The 21,685-nt window shown below is 48.1% G+C and overlaps 1 protein-coding gene across 1 annotated transcript; it reads left to right on the forward strand.

Annotated features, from left to right (window-relative positions):
- The first annotated feature begins 7,328 nt into the window (after positions 1-7,328).
- LOC109767688 (uncharacterized) lies at positions 7,329-8,344 on the forward strand. Its single transcript, XM_020326413.3, has 2 exons — positions 7,329-7,661; positions 7,760-8,344. Exons 1-2 carry the CDS (start codon positions 7,362-7,364, stop codon positions 8,186-8,188), a joined length of 729 nt encoding a protein of 242 aa, XP_020182002.2. The 5' UTR covers positions 7,329-7,361; the 3' UTR covers positions 8,189-8,344.
- Positions 8,345-21,685: the final 13,341 nt, after the last annotated feature.

The raw sequence follows: 21,685 nt of genomic DNA on the forward strand, positions 1-21,685 counted from the left end.
GTCGTCTTCTTCCCTCTCATTGCCATCAACTGCTGCGCCTTTGTCTTCTCCCCTCTCACTGCCATCAACTGCTGCACCTTTGTCCCCGTCCCCCTCTTTGGCCTCACCTTCTTCTTCCTCCTCCTCTGCCTCACTATCTTCTTCCTTGTCCTCCTCCTCTCCTTTGTCCTCTTCTTGTTTGTCCTCCTCCTCCTCCTCCTCTTCCTCCTCCTCCTCCTCCTCTGTATCTTCTTCATTGTCATCCTCATCCTTGTCCTCCTCCTCTGATTCATCCGCATCTGTGTCCTCGTCGTCGTCAACATCTATCGCTACTTTCATTTCCTCATCTTCTTTTGACTCATCCTCAACAAACTCTTCTTCTTCTTGTATAGTTGACCCCCGTCTCTTTCTTTTTGGAGCACGGCGTGACACCCCAGTTTGCATTGATGGCTGCTGTACGTAAGGATCAATATCCGGTTCCTCGTCATCGATCTTGGCAACTGCTTCAATGAAGGTGCCAACCTGTTCAGTTACAGCCTTGCACAGGTCATTGACCACTTTTGCAATCTTTGCCTTTTTCTGCATCAACACAAAAAAAAAGATTCAGTACTGATTCAGTTAGAAAAAAAATTAAAAAGTAAAATGTCTGTAACTGACCATGATGTGATAAGCAAAAACCGACTAATACACACTTTCTGGCCAACTAAAAACATGATTCTAGCCAACTCCACATGCATTGTGGCACAAACTAAAAACATGCATTCTGCCAAGTTGATGTCAATGGTTGTAAACGAACACTTGACTGTCCAAAAGAACACGTGCAACTATAGAAGCTTATATGTGCAACTGAACATACATCACAGCCAACTGAATCCTATATTCTCGCAACTACAAAAGTTATACATGTCCAACTAAACATACATCCCAGCCAAAAGAAAATGTTGGTAAGTAGTACAAATTTATGTATGCAAAACACTAACCTGCGGATTGTAGGTTATTGATAACTTGGATGCCACGAATGCTTCAGCTTGCAAAATTCTACCAAACAGTGGTGTCTGCTCCGTGCCTCTATACTCCTCTTTAAGCTGATGTAAAGAAAAAGAGAAAAAGAAAAAAAACAAGGTTATCAAAACAGATTTGTGTGTTGAACGAAACCAAACATTATAACCTGTGCAACTACAACAAGATACTGGGGTAGACAATTCAACTATACATATATGCAACTGAACAAAGACACAAAAACTGTGCAACCCACATGGCACCTAAAAAAAAGTTTCTACCAACTGATGCCACACATCTATGCAACAAGATTAGTAAACCTGTGCAACTTAAAAAAGATGGTGTGCCAATTTAAAATGAACATGTGTGCAGATGCCAAACTTAAAGCTACAAGCTGTGCAACTACATGCATGTTGTGCCAACTGATGACAGTTTTTTGTGCAATTTCCAAAAAAGTGACCAGACATCAAAAGAACATAAAAAGAAGACACTGTTGGAAAAAACAAAAGAGAACTCACTTGTAATTTGCCGAACACACCAGGAGAGATAGTATCCTTCTTGATCACCTTGGCAATTAGAGTACTATCCCATGCATTCGATCGTATCACGCAGTTGCTTACTGGGATGTCATGTACGAGCGCATCAAGGTATAGTATCTGCACCAAACCCAACAAAAGAAAAGCCAAGTTCAGTTATTGTTATGAGTATTTCAGCAAACTATAACTGCACAGAAGAACAAGAACAGATGGAAGTGGTCGTTTTCACTAACCATCAAGTGATACAAGTAGCAGCAGACAGTTTGCTTCTCCTGGTCCATGGTCCGGAAAGCTTCATTAATGTGTTCTGCTACAAAGAGGCAGATGTTTGTGTTCTTGAGCATTTGATGATCTAGCACAAGTCTGTAACACTTTGGGCTGAGCTTCAAGGCCATGGTTGGTGCTAGAAAAGTGCTGAAGGCAACCGCAAGCCAGGCCATAAAGAATGTGTCATCCGTTCTTCCAGCCATATCCTGAATCATCTTGAGCCATGTAGTGATCTGGGGATGAGAATTTCCAGTTATGTTGAAAGCCTGTCTGAATCTCCTAGTGGCATCCTTGTCAACTAAATATCTGAATTTTTGACCCCTGTTTGGGAGATCAAATACCCTCTGAACACTGTCAGCATCGACACGGATCCTTCCCCCTCCTGGGAAAACCATTTCAGAGGTCTGTGGCTGGTAGGACTGCACCAGGAACTTAGTGAGGTCCGCTGGAAGTGTGTCTGATAAGTTCAATAGCCCCCCGAACAACCTCGAAACTAGCTCTGACTTCTGTAATGGGGTTAGAGAGGCGTTGAAATTTGCAAACCACGCTGGTGATGCCCTTATCCTGCCTGCTTGTGATGGTCGCTCCACATCTTCCCCTGCAGCCACCTCAACTCCTTCACCGCTGGCCTGTTGAAGAGAAGATAAAAACATTAAGGAAACATTAAACACAAGAGAAAAAACAAGAATGAAAAAAAAACTAGCAATCATCATTTGGATCAGTATTGGAATAAGCTATATATATTCATAAAATGGATCATGCCAACAAATATGATGTATTTGTGCAACTAATAAAGCTCATGAGGACAACTGCAAGACTGCCAGTGTGCAACCTTCAAAAAAAATAAGAAAAAATACGAGACCTGGCAACTACAAAAAGTTCTAGCAGATGTGCAACAATAAGAAATGATATTGCAACAAGATAACAGCAACTAAAAAAAGGTTTGCAAGGAACTATTCAATGGCTCATAAACACACAAAAAAACCCACATACCTCAGCATCTGTTGCGGAAGATGTGACAGCTTCTCCAGCAACCGCTGCCTGCACAAAAAATTGACCAGTGATGTCAACTATGAAAGATGCCAACTTGTCAACTACAAGACGCCAACTAATGTCAACTGTATTTAGATCAAGATGACCAGAGATGTCAACTACAAAGGTTGTTATTGACAAACTAAAAACAAAAATTGTGGTGCGAACTGCTGCATAATTTCGTCAGCATCTAAAAAGCGAGAAACACTTATATTCGAGATTTTACTTACCCTAGAAGATGACTCAGCTCCCTTACCAAGTGTTGCACGTCTAGTCCGCTTTACAACACGGAACTGATCAGCATCCTAAGAAAAAATAAAAAACATGAGCATGGGAAAAAACAAAAAAAATGTTATATGACCCAAACAAAACCGAAAAATGGACTTGTGTCATCAGCATGCCACTTACCTCAACATCCTCTCCCTGCTCAACACTCCGCGCAGGTCGTGGCTGGCGATTAGCAGGACGCTTCGAGTTCCAGCGAAGCGACTGACTTCCAGAACGCTGATTAAGCAACCAAAAGTAAACATGAAGAAAAAGACATTAGCATACATGCATAAGTTGAAAACAACTCAAAAACACAGAAAAAGTGAAAAAAAATACATCTCCTTCATTGCCATCTGCATCTCCTCCTATTATAACCATTTTTGCCCTGCGGGAGGAAATACAACAAAAGAAAACATAGTTAGAAGATGCGGAAACAAACTAGAGAAATCATAGAAGGTTGCTTTGATCTGCAGAAAACATGTGGACAACTAACTATAAAACGTGTGGACAACCAACTACTACAGTGATGCAACCAACTAGGCAGTCAACCTTGTGCAAACTGGACAGCATATAAGCCAACTAAGTTTAACTGTGGAAAGTAATAACTAGGCAGAAGATAGTTAACTAAAGGCAACAAGCTCATTATGATAACTTGTGCAACTGGGATAAACAAAAAATGCATAGCCAACAGGAAAAATATATTCAGCAAAACAATTGGGTATAATATATTGGAAATTGGCAAGCATTGGTACTGATTTGCACAAATAAGGGTCCCTATTTGCACACATCAGGTGAAAACACATGAACAACCACATCCACAACAAAGACTGCAGATTCGGGTAGACCATATTGAAAAATTGGTAAGCATTGATACTAATTTGCACAATCAAGAGGCCCTAGTTGCACACAGCAGGCGGAAAACACACGAACAACCAGATCCAGCACAAAAGGCTGGCAGAAAAATCAGTAGACTATATTGGACAATTGTCAACCATTGGTACTAATTTGCACAAGTGATGATCTCTATTTCCACACAGCCGAATAAAAACACGTGGACCACCACATCCACCACAAGGCTGGCAGATTGGGTACACTATAATGCAAAAAATTGGCAAGCATTGGTTCTAAACTGCACAAATAAGGGTTCCTAGTTGCACATAGCAGCACGAAAACACACAGACCACCAGATCAATCACAAAGGCTGACAGCATGGATAGAGAAAATTGGGAAATTGGCAAGCATAGGTACTAATTTGCACAGGTAATGGTCCCTAATTGCAAACAAGAGGAGAAAACACATGACCCAGGAGAACCACCACAAAGGCTGGCAGATTGGCTATATTATCTCAAAAATTGTCTACTACTGCTCCTAATTTGCACGCAAGGGGCAACAGAGTTGCACACCGCAGGGGAAAAACACTCATCAAAAACTCCAGATCCACCACGAGGCTTCAATCCACAGACGAGGCTCTATCGCCGCGAACCACTCATCCTCCCTGAACCACTCATACCGTACGTATATGCACGAGCTCACCCCTACTGCAACGCAAAAACGACGGGATGAGCACAACCCTAACCCACCCCTGCCAATCCGGCGGTTTCCCAAACGAAGTAGTCCGCGGGGGAGACCTCAACCTCGCCGGAAAATGAGTTCGACCTCCCTAACCCCGACCGCGACCTCGACTTCGACCTCCACCTCGACCTCCCTGACAACGACCGCGACCTCACCGGAAAACGAGCGACCTCACCAGAAAAAAGGAGGGCGGGCGAGTGGAGAAACAAGCAGGGACGAAGACAAGGAGCGCGCGTAGGAGCAGTACCTGTGCCGCCGCGGACGACGACCCTCGCGGCGCGCCCCGCCGTCGACCACAGCCCGGCGGATTTGGAACCGCCTCCGAGACCAACCAACGGCGAAAGCAAAGGGGGAAAGAGGAGGAATGGGCGTCGAGAGGTGGGGGTGGATGGGGTAATGGCACGAAATTCGAAACCGCCGCCCACTACGCACGACGGCTAAAACGCTGGAGAACTGCCTAATCCTCAATGACATGTGGGTCCCACGACGGTTTATCTCGCGCGGCGCAGCGCAATCGGACCAGGCGACCGGTCCACGCGCGGGTCTGAGCGGCGCGGCCCCACCACCCGACTAGGGGACACCTGGACACGGCGCGCCGTCGATCGGGACGAGATCGAGCGGCTCTCGTTCGGCCGCCCGGTTCGTCTAGTTAGTGCGCGGCCACTTTTTAGATTTTAGGAACAAAGAAACAGCCTCTGCCATGTATGTTCTGCCATTGCCACTGTTTCACTTTATCAGAGGGCACAAACCGATCTCTGGTCCAAGTTGAAAAATGTTGCACTGGTTCTGGTTGTTCCATAGTATCTGGCCGATCCTTCGGGCACCCGTTGGCCTGGCTTCACACCCATGCGCATGACCATGGTGTGATCACGCACCCGCTCCCTACCCTGTACTGACGGCGATGAAACACTTGTAAACAACGGAGAGGGTGGAGTTCCATATTATCCATTCATTTTGTTTTATGGCAAATTCATAGTTTTCATCTGGTAAAGTCGCTTGTTTACTTTAGGCAAATAACCGGTACAGTAGCTTGTTCCGGATCCTTATCTTGTTGACACCGACACGGTCGCCGTTTGGTCATTGGGAAAGAAAGCAAACTACACTGCGCTAGCTGCTGCTTGGCTGCCGCTCCTGCACCCTGGCGCCTGCCTGTTCATACTACTTTAGCCAAAGCACGCAGAGGGGAGTGGACATGAGAATCAATACTGAAGGAACTGAGGCTTTTTTGGGGTGGATGTTTCAATTTCTACGTTGAGTTGGTCCATGCATGTTATTCTTATCTTTATTTCAGCCTGCCGTATTTTCTTCATTCAAGACCGTCCGTGGTCAATTTGCAACAACCAGGAAAATAATAAAAAGAGAAACAATGACCCAACCAACCACAAACCAAAGGAAGGGAAGGGAAGAAAGTCAGCATGGCCCTCCTGCGGCTTCTGTTTGCTTTATCAGAGAGACCCCCTGACCGACCTACTCCGAGACTATCTTTCTGGCAACCCTTCCGTTGTCCTCGGTCCACGCACGCCATGTGATCACGCGCCCCGCGCCGCTATATATACCGAATATACACCCACGCCCCTCCTCGCCCTTCCCACTTTCACCTCACCCCTCTCTCCACCCTTTCTGCCTTCGCCACCCTCCACCCTGCCGTGCGTCATGCTACCCGCCGGGAAGACCACGCCGTCGTCAGGCGCCTCTCTCGTGCTGGCCGGCAACAAGGCCGCGTCGGCGTCGCCTTCGGTGGTCTCCGCCAAGCAAGCGCCGGCCGGCGGTCTGGTGCTTGCCGTGGACGGCAAGCGCTCGGTGGCCACGCTCGCTGCCGTCCAGGGACGCGGCCCCGCCTTCTCCGACGACGACCACAAGCCCAAGGTATATATATCTGGCTATCCTCCCTTCCTCCGTCTAGTCTACTCTCTGCTATGCGCGAGATCCGTGTGGAACTATTTCGAAAACCTCTCGATCGGAGGCGTGGCGTTGAGAGCGGCGCCGGCGTCTGAGTGGCTCGCGGAGCAAGGCCGCGGCGCTGCAGGGTGGGTACGCCTAGTGCGGGAGTGCATGCGCATGGTGGCCGCGGCCGGGTCTCTCAAGTTGGGAGGGTACGTAGGCGCGCTGTAGGGCTAGGGCCTGCCGCGGTTGGTGTAGATCGATCGTCTCCGTCGAGCGGCCGTCTGGAGCTGTCGTGCTCGCGGCGTCCTAGAGCTGTTAGGGAAGTTCGGGAAACGGGTCCAATCGGATATCTCGGCGGTGCTCGCCGCACGCGTTGGTCGAGGGCTCCCTCGTGGAGATAGGGCGCGCTGGTCGGTGTGTGCCTCGTTCGGGAGTGTGCTAGGTAACGGTGGCCCGGTCGCCGAAGCTGCGCGGCCGCGGACATGCCTGGCGCGCCTTGGGGCGGCCTGGCGCTTGTTGAGAATGATGGGGCCGGAGATGTACGCGTTCCGCGCATTCTACGCCGAACTCGCCGCGAGATGCAGGCGTTCCTCGTCGCGAGCCTTGTCTGAGCACGTGGATGCGACGTCGGCATCGGCAGCGATGTTCGCCGTAGCCGCTTGTTCTCTGTGATTTGGTTTCGCTTTTGCAATGTTTCGTTTTGTTATGCTTAGATCTGTTAGCTTAAACCGCGTTGTCTCATGATGATCGATCTTCTTATTTACTTTTTTTGCGAATTCGTTGCCTCACAATCTTCAGGGGTCCTCGGCGGAGAAGATCAAGACCATGGCTGCGGAAACGTCCGCTCTGCTGCGGGGCCTCTGCGTTCCAAAGCAGAGCAGCATCGCCGAGCAGGTTTGCTTCACCAAAGAAGTCGATGCCCTCCAGAAGGCGTGCGACGGGATGGTCGAAGGAGCATTCTTCGACGAAGATGGGGCCATCAACATGCTGATCGGCGTGCATGCTCGTATCCGTCTCCTGCTCACCTCTGACAACAAGCTGACCCCCCAGGAATTCCTCCTCTCCTCCATGGGTGAGATCAAGGCCTCGGTGGAGGAGTACATGTCTGCGGAGGACAAGATCATGGTATGCTCACTCTCGTGCTAGTGTAGATCTTCCCCGCCGTGATGTTTCCATGCATGTACATCAGACTCAGACCACGATGTGTGGTTGGCTGGTTGCAGGGTGAAGCTGATCAGGGGAGGACCAGCCTGTACGAGATGGTGAAGAAATCCTCACTCGTCGAGCCCACGCCCACCGTGTGCTCGGACGATGAGGTGAAGGCAGTGCTCTACAAGACTCTCACGCTCCTCGAATCTTCTGACCCGGCGCACTCAACGACCGGCATGGCCTGCCTGTTCTACAAGGTGCGTTCGAACTGCCGTGCTCTCATGGAAGACGTCGAGAAGAACGGCGTCGACGGCAAGACCGGCTCCGCCATCGCCATGATTCACATCAGTGCGCTCTTCGTGCTGGGACAGCACAAGAAATACTTCTCCTACGATGATGCAGCCGACGATTCTCTCATGGCCTCACTTCGAAGGCTCGAGGTTGCGCTGCGGGACTACGAGCTCGGAGGACCGTCGTCTCCACCTTCAGAGACCACAGACTAGTCCCATCGACTCTACCTGTTACCGCCTACCGATCCATGTCATCGACTAGCTTACCTATCTATCATAAGTCTGCGTGTGTTGAGTGAGGCAGTCTACTCAGTCTATGATACTTGCATGAGTGCATGAGAGCGAAACTCTTTTGGTATTATGTTACTATACATTGCTCTGCCATTATCTATCGGTCAAGTCTTTGTGTTGATGAGTGAGGTTTATTTTCTATTTTAGTGGATCTGCATTCTGTAAGGTACTTGTATGACAGCGGAACTCCGATGCAATTTAGGTTACTACAAATATATTGCTCTGCTATCATCTTCCTTAAATGAATTCCCTTAGATTTCAACATTGGTTTATGTAATCCGGTTATTTGCTCACCGTCGGTCTCGTCACCTCAACGAACAAAACACGACACAATCCCCCAAAGACGAGCAGGTCTCCGGCCGTCAGTTCACGTGGCTGGTCACGGCCGGGCAGCTTGTATGGATTGGTAGTTTTATCGTTGGTCATGCGGGTGTGCAGCCTTAAGAACGGTGTGGAAGTGGGAGAGGGGCTTAGAAAATCACATGCGCATAGGATGTTGATTTTGGTCGCTTGGATGATAGAGTCTTCGACTAGACTGGTGCGTGGCCACGGGGCAAGCATGGAATTCGGTGCGATGACTCCAAAAATCATTAACGTGTAGGGTTATGGTTTTGGGCGTTCCAACGGCATGGCCTTCGACTATGCTACTGGGCGGCCTCGGGGCCGGTGTGGAAGCCAGAGCAGTGGCCTTGGATTGGGTTGTAGAGTGTTGCCTCTAGCCACCTGGATGTTCAAGAGTAGTTGACTAGGCTGGTGCGTAGCCTTCGGGTGGATGTGTACACGTGTTGTTATCGTATCATGTTTTCGACCACTTTTCCTTATTAACCTATCAATTCTATTCTTCTTAATAAAAAGACGGAGCTTTTGTTGGTTCCTAGGAAAAGGTCGATGTCAATAAGACCTTGCTTAAACGTTTGGACCATATCCTGACAAACAATGTTTGGTATAGTTGTGCATCAAGCTTTGTGACAACATCAGCGACCTTGTTGCAAATTCTCGAGCAAGAAGACATGGAGAAACTAGAAAAAATATTGAGTTCAGGAGAAACTTCATCTCCTAGAAGAGCATTTCGTTTCTCTAAGGTCTAAATCATTATTTTCAATGACATGGACGAAGGACTTGGGTCTTAGACTCCAAGTCAAACTGATCAGTGCCCAATCAGATGTTTGCACGAATTACACTTAGACAAGCAATAAGCTTCAGTTTTGAGAGGATCCATAGCGAAATATATTTTGTACGATCCAGCCTAGTCCTTGATAATAAAGCCCCATCCATCGATTTCCATGTCAGGATCCGACGACCCATCAAAATTTATCTTCACCCTATCTTGCACAAGTAGCTCTCCGACATTGCACATATAGAGCCAATTGGGAGAAGTTGTCACAAAATCTGAAAAGAACTGGCCCATACAAAGTTCCGCCGCCACAATGAGGAGGCAGAGCTGCTCATAGCTGATCACACACGTCGCAATCTTTGCACCACTTCCTCTTCTCTGAGCAACCCTTCAACATCTTAATTTTGTTTCTTGTTTTTCCACCCAATCCACAGCAAAGCCACGACCTTGTCAAGTTTGTATTTTGTGTGCATTATCATACGCAACACTTCCTTTGGCCTCGACGTCCACACTAGTTAACAACTCTCTCCCTTCACCCCAAGCCCTCCCCAAATTTGTCCCAAGCCTTTGCATCTCAAGAAAGTGTGCACGACTAGAAAAAGTGCATCTATCTCAATTCCCCTTCTTACAATGCTTACTCGGTGTGGTAAAATGTCATGGGCAATCTGCCAAATAAATTGGAACACATTCGGTGAGCATGGACAATTCCAAATATCATTCCAAGAGAAGTGAACAACCTGGTTACCTTGATGCCTCCCTCGATGAGCTTCCTTGCACCTCTTCAACCTGCTAGAAAATCATATAAGACCGATCGTACACTGAATTTTCCTTTTCGATCAGAGATGAATGCCCATGCATCACATCGATCGCCCACTAGGGGGTAGCTAAGATCACAAGTGCACCCACTAGACATAATCATTCCTCGACCAGCTACTCATCCCAAGTATTCGGGCTCAACTCGATTAGCTCAACAACCCTATCCAAGACTATTTCTTCAGTATGTTATTGTGGATCGACATCCATTCATGGCAACCACAGTCCTTCCATAGTTTTGAACATTTGCTCCATCTCCTACCCATTTCATAACCCTCCCTTTAACAACTGGTCTTCCCAGAGGATGCTTCTCCAAGCACACGACAATTCGGCTTCTCTTCCACATTAAACACAACAATTGCCGAAAAGTATTTTGTCCTTCAAAACTCTGGCACGTAACGATGATGGGTCAGTTAACATCCTCCATCCTTGTTTCACAAGCATCGGCATATTCAAATCATACAAGTCTTTGTACCCAAGCACCTAAGATTTCTTCGACTTGGAGTCTGTCTCCCAATTTATCGGGTGAACCTTGTTAACATTATCTTGATGTGCCCGGTGCCCATAAAAGATGCCTAACCATCGCACTGATATGGTTGCATAATCCCTTTGTCGAGTCAAAGCATGACATGGTGAATGGTGGAATAGCTTGCACACAAGACTTCACAAGGATTCCGTTCTCCATTTTTGCCAATCATCTTACCATCCATCCATGCATCTTCATCCACATTTGCTCCCTCAAGTAGCTGAACATTTCTGTTTTTTATCGTCCCACAGTAACCCCGGGAACCTCTCATTCTGCATTTCTCCTCAACAATCAGTCCTTTAAGGAAATAACATATTAGGGTTTGTTCCCTCAAGTAGATGAACATTTTCCTTTTTGATTGTCCCACAATAACCCCGGTACCTGGACAAGAGCGGTGGTGACTCAGATCCTAGGAAGAAGGAAAGGGATCACCGGGCGATCGTAGAATCGGGGGTATCCGAGTCAATCCCATCTGAGGAGGAGGCGACCTCACTGGAAACTAGTACAAAAGGATCATTGCTGCGAAGGAATTGGCCACATCTCGCCATATCTGAAGTGCCCACTGCTCACCAACTATCGATGGCGAACCAGGAAAACCAGAAGAACAAGGGCATCATGGCGGAGGGGGATGACGCCCCCCCGGTCCGGTGACGACCGGAACATCTCGAGGGTGCTGCTCCGCGGGGAGTCCTCCCGCGGCCACTCTGGGAGGGCCAACGTGAGGAGGCTGTGCGCTGGCGCCGACATTGTTGGCCCAAGGTTCCCAGTAAAACTGGGGCCACGGGTTGATGATGTGGTCGAGCTTGACCTAACCAAAGAGTGCGCCGCCATGAGAACTCGCTGGATCGCTGTAGGGCTCTTCTTCTCGCCCCTGCCCTACAGCAATGATGGCCTCTTTGGGGAGCTCAAGAGCAAGTGGGGATTGCGTGGTCGCCTCAACTACACGCCCCTCAAGAACAACCGATTCCTCTTGGAGTTCGAGCGGGAGGGGGATCGTCGCTTCATCCTCGACAACGGCCCCTGGACCCATAAGGGGGACGCCTTCCTGATGGTGGCGGTGGACGGCAGCGCACGTCCGGGGGACGTGGAGGTGGCCCATATGCCTATATGGGTTCGCATTCACGACGTCCCTCCGATCATGCTAGATGAAGCAGTGGCTTGGAAACTTGGCTCCAAACTTGGGGAGGTTCTGGAGGTGGACACAGACATCCATGGTAAGCTCTGGGGAGACTTCATTAGGGTTTGGGTGAATCATGATGTAGACGAGCCCTTGCGTGGTAGAATTACTTCTCATGATAAGCCAAAAAATGAATTGTTCTTCTTAGAGGTGAAGTATGAGAGAGTGCCTAGATTATGTGGCTACTGTGGTTTCCTTGGGCATGGCCAACGCGACTGTAAGTTGCCGGAGGACCTCCATGAGAAGAGGTACACGGCAACAATGCGTGCCTCCCCTTTCAAAAAGAGTAGTAGCAGGGGTGGGTATGTCGCCCCGGTGGCTAGCAGTGCTCGTCGCTTCCTTAGCTTTGGAAAGGAGGCGCAACGTGAGGGGAGTTCCAGCGGGACCAAGTATGAGCATGAGGTGATACCAGAGGAGGTCCTGCTGAATCCTCTGGTCCAAGCTGCAATCGCAGCTCTCAGTTCTCTGAAGGTCTCTAATGGCAGGAGTCCACCAAAAAAACCTGCATCTCAAGAGGCTTCTACACCAGCTCTGGCCTCGGGGGGTGACGCTGATGGGGCAGCGACGAACAGGGTGGCCAAGACCTCAGCGGTGGCCGCGTTGGACCAGAACTACAAGCCTGTTCCCGTGGCTGTTCAGGTGGTCAACAGTGTTGTTTCTGAACCTCTGGTGGATGCATCACTGGACAGAGTTGTTGTTCTGGGAGAGAAACTGGCTAATGGCTCAAGTGCTGCAGTAGAGCCATCTTTCCCGCCGGGTTTTGGACCGGTACCGCGCTTCACTCAGGTGGTAGCGACGACGGACCAGCCCTTGAACCTGGTGGTCGGCCCTGAAATGGATGAAGCAGGCGACTCTGCTGGTGCTGCTGTACTTCCAGAAAAGAAAAACCTGAAGGTTGGCATGGGTGAGAAGAAAGAGCCAGTGCTGGTTGGCTCGGTGCTGGGCAAAAGAGGAGGCCATGAGAATGGTGCATCAAAGGAGACAGGGGCTTCAGCTGTAGGTGAGAACCCGGAACAGAATAAGAAGGTTTGTGGTGCTGGTAAGTCAGAAGCAGATGGCGGCGGCATGGATGACAAGAAGGCAGCGACCGGGCCAGGGGCTCCCGGCAAACTGGTGGGCGCTAAGGACGGCGCCCACCAGGAGCCATGACGGTGCTAGCATGGAACTGTCGAGGCCTCGGGCAACCTCGCACAGTTCAAGAACTGGTGTGCCTCGTGCAGACATACAAGCCCAAGCTCGTCTTCCTCTCTGAAACGCGGCAGAATAATAAGTATGTTAAGAGCCTTAAGTGGAGGCTAGGCCTTCGCCATTGTATCACGCAACCCGGCATTGGAAAAGGTGTCGGCATTGCCCTATTTTATGGTGAGAATGTTGAAATAAAAAAGATTGCCGCAGGGGCGAGATACATCGATGTGTTGATCAGGTTAAATCCCAATGGCCTTCAGTGGCGTGGAACTTTTGTCTATGCTGAACCAAAGGCTCATGAACGACACCATATGTGGACGTTGTTGAGGAGAATCAAGGATACTAGTGACCTCCCATGGCTTATGGTGGGAGATTTTAATGAAACTATGTGGCAAGCGGAGCACTTATCTGCCACTAGAAGGTCAGAGAGTAATATGGAGAATTTTTGAAAGCTTCTCTCGGACTGTAACTTATTTGACTTGGGCTTCAGAGGGCCGAAATGGACCTATAACAACAAGCAGGGGGGAAAAGCAATGTCCGAGCCCGGTTGGACAGGTTTGTGGCATCGCCAGAATGGTCGGATTATTTCAGAAATGTCTCTGTTGAACATATTTGTTCTTCAAGGTCTGATCATCTCCCTATTCTCCTAAGGGTGGGAAGTAAGAAGGAGTGGAGACCAGTAGATGAGAGGAAGAGCAGCATTTTTAGATATGAATAGATGTGGGAGAGGACAGAGTCTCTGAAGAGAACCATAGATGACACCTGGCTGAAGAATGGGTCGGCCGCAAGTATGCGAGAGGTCTGTGCGAAGCTGAATCACATGCGGTCCGAACTGAGTGGATGGGCAAAGAGTGATTTTGGTTCAGTTATCAGGAAAACAACGGAAATCCGGAAAAAGCTAAGTAGATTATGGAAGCTACCCCCAATTGAACGACAGGAAGTAGAAGAAAACAGCTTGGCAGCGGAGCTAGATGAGCTGCTCTTGAGGGAGGAGATCATGTGGAGACAACGTTCTCGAGCGACATACATCTGAGAAGGCGACAAGAACACTAAATGGTTTCAGCAGAGAGCAACATGGAGGAAGAAGAAAAACACCATCCTGAAGTTGAGGGATGGAAGCGGTGGCTGGGTAGAGGACACAAATAAAGTACAGGAGATGACAAATGCCTTTTTCAAGAATTTGTATGAGGCCGAGGAAGGGATTGAACCAAGTGAAATTCTGAACCTTGTCACGGAACGGGTGGATAGCAACATGAACGCAGCTCTGACCAAGGCGTTCTCCACCGAGGAAATCAGCGACGCCCTATTTCAGATTGGCCCTCTTAAGGCTCCAGGCCCCGATGGATTCCCGGCACGTTTTTTTCAAAGAAACTGGGAGGTGCTAAGAGAGGATGTCGTGAAGGGAGTCCGGGAGTTCTTTGACATGGGAATTCTCCCGGAAGGAATAAACGACACGATGATCGTGCTCATCCCCAAAGGAAATGATCCGCAGTCCCTAAAGGATTACAGGCCAATTAGCCTCTGTAACGTCATATACAAAGTGGTGTCCAAGTGTCTTGTGAATCGGCTTCGCCCCATGCTGGACGGGATCATTTCGGAAACCCAAAGCGCTTTTATCCCAGGTAGAATGATTACGGATAATGCTATCATTGCATTTGAGTGCTTCCACAAAATACAACACTGTAAGAATGCACAAGACAACTACTGTGCTTACAAGTTGGATCTCGCGAAGGCCTACGATAGAGTTGATTGGAGTTTTCTGGAAGGAGTGTTGAGGAAAGCTGGGTTTTGTGACAAATGGACCGGATGGGTGATGCGGTGTGTCCGATCCGTTCGATACTCAGTCCGTTGCAACGGAGAATTACTAGAGCCTTTCAAACCATCCCGTGGACTACGGCAAGGAGACCCTCTCAGCCCATATCTTTTTCTTTTTATTGCGGATGGCCTGGTTCATCTCCTAAAGAAGGAAATGGTTGAGAACAGATTGACACCTATTAAAATTGCTAGAAGCAGCCTGGGCATTTCAAACCTTTTGTTCGCGGACGACATCTTGATCTTCTTCAAGGCTAAACCAGAACAAGCGGAAACTATAAGGAGGGTCCTGATCACGTTCCAGAAATGCACGGGCTAATTACTTAGTGAAAGTAAGTGCTCACTCCTATTTAGTGAAGTTTGCCCAGCAGAGATTAGAAAGGAAATCAGGAGCATTCTTGGGGTGACGTCGGAGACCTTTGAGAGCAAGTCTCTTGGTCTCCCCACCCCGGAGGGCAGGATGAAGGACGACCAGTTCCAACCAATCATGGACAGATTCCGGAAAAGGTGTAGTGACTGGTCGGAAAAATTTATGTCTTATGCAGCGAAGGAGGTACATGTAAAGTCAGTGGTTCAGGCCCTTCCTACTTTTGTCATGAGTGTCTTCATGTTGTCCAAAGGATTCTGCGAGAAATATGAAAAGAATGATAAGAGACTTTTGGTGGGGGGATGAGGATGGACACCGAAAGGTACACTGGATGTCGTGGGAGCGAATGACAAGGCCGAAAAGAGCGGGAGGGATTGGCTTCAGGGATATGCACTTTTTCAACCAAGCACTGCTTCTTGCCAAACAGGGGTGGAGATTAATTCAAAATCCAGATAGCCTCTGCGCGAGGGTCCTAAAGTCGAAATACTACCCAAACGGAAACCTTCTGGACACGGTTTTTGCTTCAGATGCATCCCCGGTTTGGAGAGCCATTGAATTTGGGCTCGAGCTCCTAAAGAAAGGCCTCATCTGGAGGGTAGGAAATGGAAAGAACATTCAGATTCAAAGAGACCAGTGGTTACCAAGACGAGAGGGATTGAAGACGGCCTCTTTCATCTGGAGGTCAAGAATTCGATGGGTAAATCAGCTCATGCACCCGGATAGGAGAGAATGGAACGAGGCCTTGATAAGGCAGCTATTTTACCCCTTTGATGCGGATGAAATATGCAAATTAAACATCCCGACCTCGGAGGTGGACGACCGCATCGCTTGGCACTATGAAAAGAATGGAATTTTTTCGGTGAGGAGTGCTTATAAGCTTGCTGCGGCAAGTCTTCCCCAATTGGCCCAGAACCCATCGAGCTCGTCAATGGAGCCAAATGATAGAAATATCTGGGACCTAATTTGGAAGGCTAAAGTCCCTGCAAAAGTACGGATATTCGGTTGGAGAGTGGCCACTAATACACTAGCCACCAAGGAAAATAAGTGGAAAAGAACCATCGACTTGGAGGCTACAGAGGCTATGTTTTCATTGCTGTCTGCAGAAAGCTTCCACGCTGCTACGGCGCGGAGGAAGCAGAGGCTCGCGCTGCCCTCGTTGGTTTGCAGTCAATGGCGGACGTTTATAATGGTCAGGTAGTGCTGGAGATGGACAATCAAAACATAGTAAATGAATTGGCGTCCCCAAGCCTGACACGCTCCCCGCATTATGGTCTAATAATGGACATTAAGAAAGCCATGGCTAGCTTTGCTTCTTGCAGCGTCAGATATGTGAACAGAAACTGCAACTCGTTGGCCCATGGCCTTGCAGCGCTAACCAGCAGTGATGGAGAGCAGATGCTGATTGCAAATGTCCCGAGTGAGCTTCGGTCCTTGATGCTCTCTGAATACACAGCCCCTTCTGAGTAGATGTTTTCTACTCTAGATCTCAAAAAAAAAAAAACCCGGTACCTCTCATTCTGCGTTTCTCCTCAACAATCGGCCCTTTAAGTAAATAACATATTCAGGAAGGCTTTTTGCGAGATTACAAGAGACGATGACACAACATATGGTGTGGACACAATCTAGGACGCTAGACGAGATAAGTTGAACGGCGAAGATGGTGCGGATCTGTCAAACCCTTGCTTTTATAGGGTAGTATAAAATAACAATGCAAAAGTATATCACGTGAAATAATGAATCAGACGTTTAGAATAAAGGTTCATAGTGTGGTGTATGTTTTTGTACACGTGGTTGCATGCAATATTATACTCCCTCTGTCCCAAAATAAGTGTCTTAACTTTGTACTAACTTTAGTACAAAGTTGTACTAAACTTGAGACACTTATTTTGGGACGGAGGGAGTATCACGTAAAACCATGAATCAGAAGTTTAGACTATATAAAGGTTTATAGGGCGGTGTATGTTTTCGTACATGTGCTTGCTTGGTATATGAAAACATAACATATATCTTGAATATATACAATTTAATTTCCCATGCATTTTAAATTAAGTTCAAATTTCACACAAAACTAGATCCTATGAAATTAGACGTTAGAAATTGGGACTGGTTTTGCACGTTTCCTTCTACCGTTCTACATGCTCACTCCTTGCTAAAATTTTAAGCTCCTCGGATTTTGAACATAATTCTTCTAATCAAAAATATGAGTTATATGCCACACAAGGTAGTATAAAAAAGAATTTTATGCCACAAAACTGACGTCATCAGAAGCTTCTTTAAATACCAATCCAAGGATATACTTTCATGGCACATAATTGACGTGGTCCTTTAGTTTCAAAATTTGAGAGGTTTAGATTTTAGAAAGGAGGAAAATAATATATTTTCAATAGATTACACTGTGTATTGTAACAAGATGATCTTTTCCATACCTTTTTTAGAAAATATTGACATATGTAATATACTGTAGCGTCCAAACTTAACACAAAATTTAAACCACATCTTCACAAGGTGGGTAATATGGCCTTTACGTGCGGCACGTGAGGCTTCACACTTTCACAGTATTGTCTGTATGCTCGCCTGACATAGGCTAATTGGGCAATTGGGGCTAAATTTCGTGTTTTGACCCTTTTTGTTAAGAAATTCAAGATCTGACCCCGTTTGAATTTTTTTCGAGATTTGACCTTTTTCCTACCGCCAGGGCCTCTGGCGGTAGGGTTACATAGCCTACCGCCAGGGACCCTGGCGGTAGGAAACTAATCCACGTCAGCGTGCGGAGACGGCGCCGTCCCCCCTCCGTCGCACCCTACCGCCAGGGGCCCTGGCGGTAGGCTGTGTAAACCTACCGCCGGAGCCCCTGGCGGTAGGGTCCGGGCAGTTGTTTCGCCCGAGACCCCCGCGCCCCTTCCCTTCTCCCCACCCCTCCCCTCCCCCAAGTCGGCAGTTCATCCATTTTCTCCGCCAAGTCGCGCCCCTCTCTCATCTCCTCCACTCTCCCCCTCCGATCTTCACCGTTTCTTCACCGTTTTGGCGGATCGAGATGGCCCCAAAGAGAGAAACGTAAGCTCCTCCGATCCCTCCAATTAGTTTTTGCAAACTTGCTTCCGATTCGACGCATTATTTGCTTGAAATCCCTCATGTTTTTGAACTTGGATTGGATTTTTTTTCACCTAAGATTGATTGTAGTTGTAGTTATGAGTTCTTTAGTAACTAGTGGTATTGGATATGAACTCTAACCAATAGTTCATATGTTAGTGTGAAGATGAACCCTAGTTCATAATTTGTTTAAAAAAATTATGATGTAATGGTTATATGAGGATGAACCCTAGTTTGATGATGCATGTTGATATGATGATATGATCTAGTGTGAAGATGAACCCTAGTTTGATGATGCATGTTGATATGATGATATGAAGATGTTGTTTGGAAAAAATTATTTAAAAATATGATGATATGATGTATGTTGGAGGATTTTTTTTTGATATGATGCATGTTGATATGATTTGATCCATCATGTGTAGTAGATGTTGTTGGAGAAATATGCTTAAAATTTTATTTTGATATGATGCATGTTGATATGATTTGAGTTCATATTTTGTTTATGTATGGTTTATGCTTATGGTGCTATTGTTTATGAAATTTTATTAAGGCGGCCACCTCTTGCGGACAACATCGGCCCACGGTACTCCATGCTGGACTGGGCATTCGACAAGGGTCATCGTGCCTGTTTCATAGAGAACGGAGAGGTAAGTTATATGAATGAAATTTTGATCAAAGTTTTCGGATTGATGAAAATGATTTCCTAACTTTTGGCGTTCACTTTTTGACAGATGCTCCAGCCACTGCGCATGAGGGGTCACGGGGTTCATGGGCATATGGACTACGACGAGCGCTACGCGCCGTTCTTCAAGAGAGCTCGTCTGTTGGGTTTTGTGTTGCAGTTCAAGCGTCAGCCGCCGCCGCTTGTCCACGCGGCTCTCACAGCTCTGATTGACCGGTGGCGACCGGAGACCCATTCTTTCCATCTGCCATGCGGGGAGATGACGGTGATCCTAGAGGACTGGGGGATGATTACTGCCATGCTGATCGAGGGTCATGCACTCACCGGTCGAGTGGAGAGGACCAACTGGCAGGAGAGGGTCACCACCCTCATCGGCGACTGCCCCGGTGCCAAGAGTAACCGTACATCCGGTGTGCCGTTGCCCTGGCTCTCGGAGCACCGGAAGACATGCCCCCAAGGCGCAGATGAGGCGACTGTGGAGTTGTACGCGAGGGCCTATCTGTGGTATATTCTCTCGGAGGTCGTGTTTCCAGACAGCTCCAGGAACTCTGCCAACTGGGCGTATCTGTTCTTCCTAGCGGACTGGGATGCAGGGTATAGTTGGGGGACCGCATCTCTCGCCTACCTATACCGTTCGGTAAGAGAGTGTCTAATTGCCTACCTCCCTACGAAAGTGTGTCCATGACATTTTCTTATATCTGATCCTCATTTGATGTTTTGCAGCTTGACGACGCAACGCAGAGGACGGGAGACAAGTCCAATATGGGTGGCTTTGTCTGGGCCTTCTCCATTTGGATGTGGGAGCGGCTACCGGTGGGGCGTCCGGAGAAGTTGCGAAGACGCCCATGGGAAGACTACAGCGAAAACGGCGATGAGACTCGAAACCCCACCGTAACTTACGAGTGGGACGTTGTCAAACTCTACACGGGCCTAAACAAGACTTTGTACAAGACCTACACCAACGAGGTGGACGCTTTGATGCATACGCAGGTATATGAACTCGCTCAACACCTTTCTCTTTGATTCCACTTTTGACCGAGAGTGCGAACTTACCAAGGTATATGTAATAGGTAAAATGGTGGCCGTATCGACAAGACCAAGAGTGGGACTTTGATTTGAAAGTGATGTGCGATGCGGACCGTGGTCTCTGGCGGTGCATCGTGCCCATGATCTGTGTGTACGCCGTCGAGTGGCACTTGCCACACCGCGTGGCCACGCAGTTTGGGATTTATCAGCATACCCCACCGGGCCAGCCCACCGATACCGGCGGCCACGCGCTCCACCTGTGAGCGCTTTGTTCTCCGTGCCCATGATTTCATTACGATTATCATGTTTCTTGTTGCTTATGATGATCTTATTGCGCTTATGATGATTCTTGTTGCTTATGCCTTGCAGGATGAGCCGGCAGAAGAATCAGTCGATCACAGACTAGGGAGAGGAGCATAAAACTCATGTGACGGAGTGGAACCGACGGAGGTTCCATAAAGATGGGGAGAGGAAAGTGACTGACTGGGATGCTTACCTGGGCCGACACATGAGGTGGTACGATGATGGCCAGAAGCACCGTCTTCGTCTCAGGCCTCGGTGGACGGCGGAAGACATTGCGGAGCTGGAGAGGGATGACCCCGATGAACAGGCACACCAGACCGGCATTAGAGACATGCACAGTGGATTTAGGGAGTTTGCACCCCTCATCAACAGAGTGGTAAGTTTGAACCGACGGTTGTATTTAAAATATTTTATTTGTCATCGTGACTGACTTATGCCGTTGCAGTCCGGTGAGCTGAACAGATGCATCTTTGAAGCCTCAGATGCACTAGGTGATCTTCCCGGAAGCGTACAATCGGAGAACAGAGTGAGGGGGACGATGAAGGTACAATTTCAGCCCCCTCGGAACAGATGCATCTTGTTCACTTGCAATCAGTCGATCTGATACTTATTATGACCTTGTTTCATTGTGAGTGCAGAAGTTCGTGCAGCGTTGTCGCAAGCTGGTAGGCCTGCTTGGGTGTGCTGGAGCTGGGTCAGTTGAAGCTTATCAGCCTGTAGCCACACAGGGTCTCATCGGCTCATCGAGCCATGCTCCCTCGTCGTCTAGGTTGGTTGGGGAGGAGGAGGAGGAGGAGGAAGAGGATGAGGAGGAGGAGGCCACACATGAAGAAGAGGAGGAGGAGGAGGATGAGAGCAACGGGGAGGAGGAGTACGATGAAGATTATGGACCTCCACCAACTCAAACATCTCAAGCATCTCAGCTGCCGAAGAAGAGGAATCCGAAGAAGAAGGATTTGCTGAGTCCGGACCCTTTCCAGAAACCGGTTCCTCGCCGGCCCAAGAAGAAGACCGTAGAGACTCGTTCAAAGAGTAACGAGGACCGTACCTCCAAGAGGGGAAGGAGCAACTGATTATGCTCTTCGATACTTGGCTCTTTTAGTTTGGTTGAACTTCGTTTGGTTGAACTTGTCTAGTGGTTATGAAACTACGTGGAACTATGTGTTTGCTATTTGTGGATCTATGTGTTTGCTACTACGTGGAACTCCGTTGAAGTTCGTTTGAAATGTTATATGCACAAGTTATCTAATGTGGATCTATGTGATGCCCAAGTTTAATTGTTTAAAATCTGTGATATTGCTGTCATATTTGTAAAACTTGT

Source organism: Aegilops tauschii, chromosome 5, assembly GCF_002575655.3.
Source record: "Aegilops tauschii subsp. strangulata cultivar AL8/78 chromosome 5, Aet v6.0, whole genome shotgun sequence".
Lineage (NCBI taxonomy): Eukaryota > Viridiplantae > Streptophyta > Magnoliopsida > Poales > Poaceae > Aegilops > Aegilops tauschii.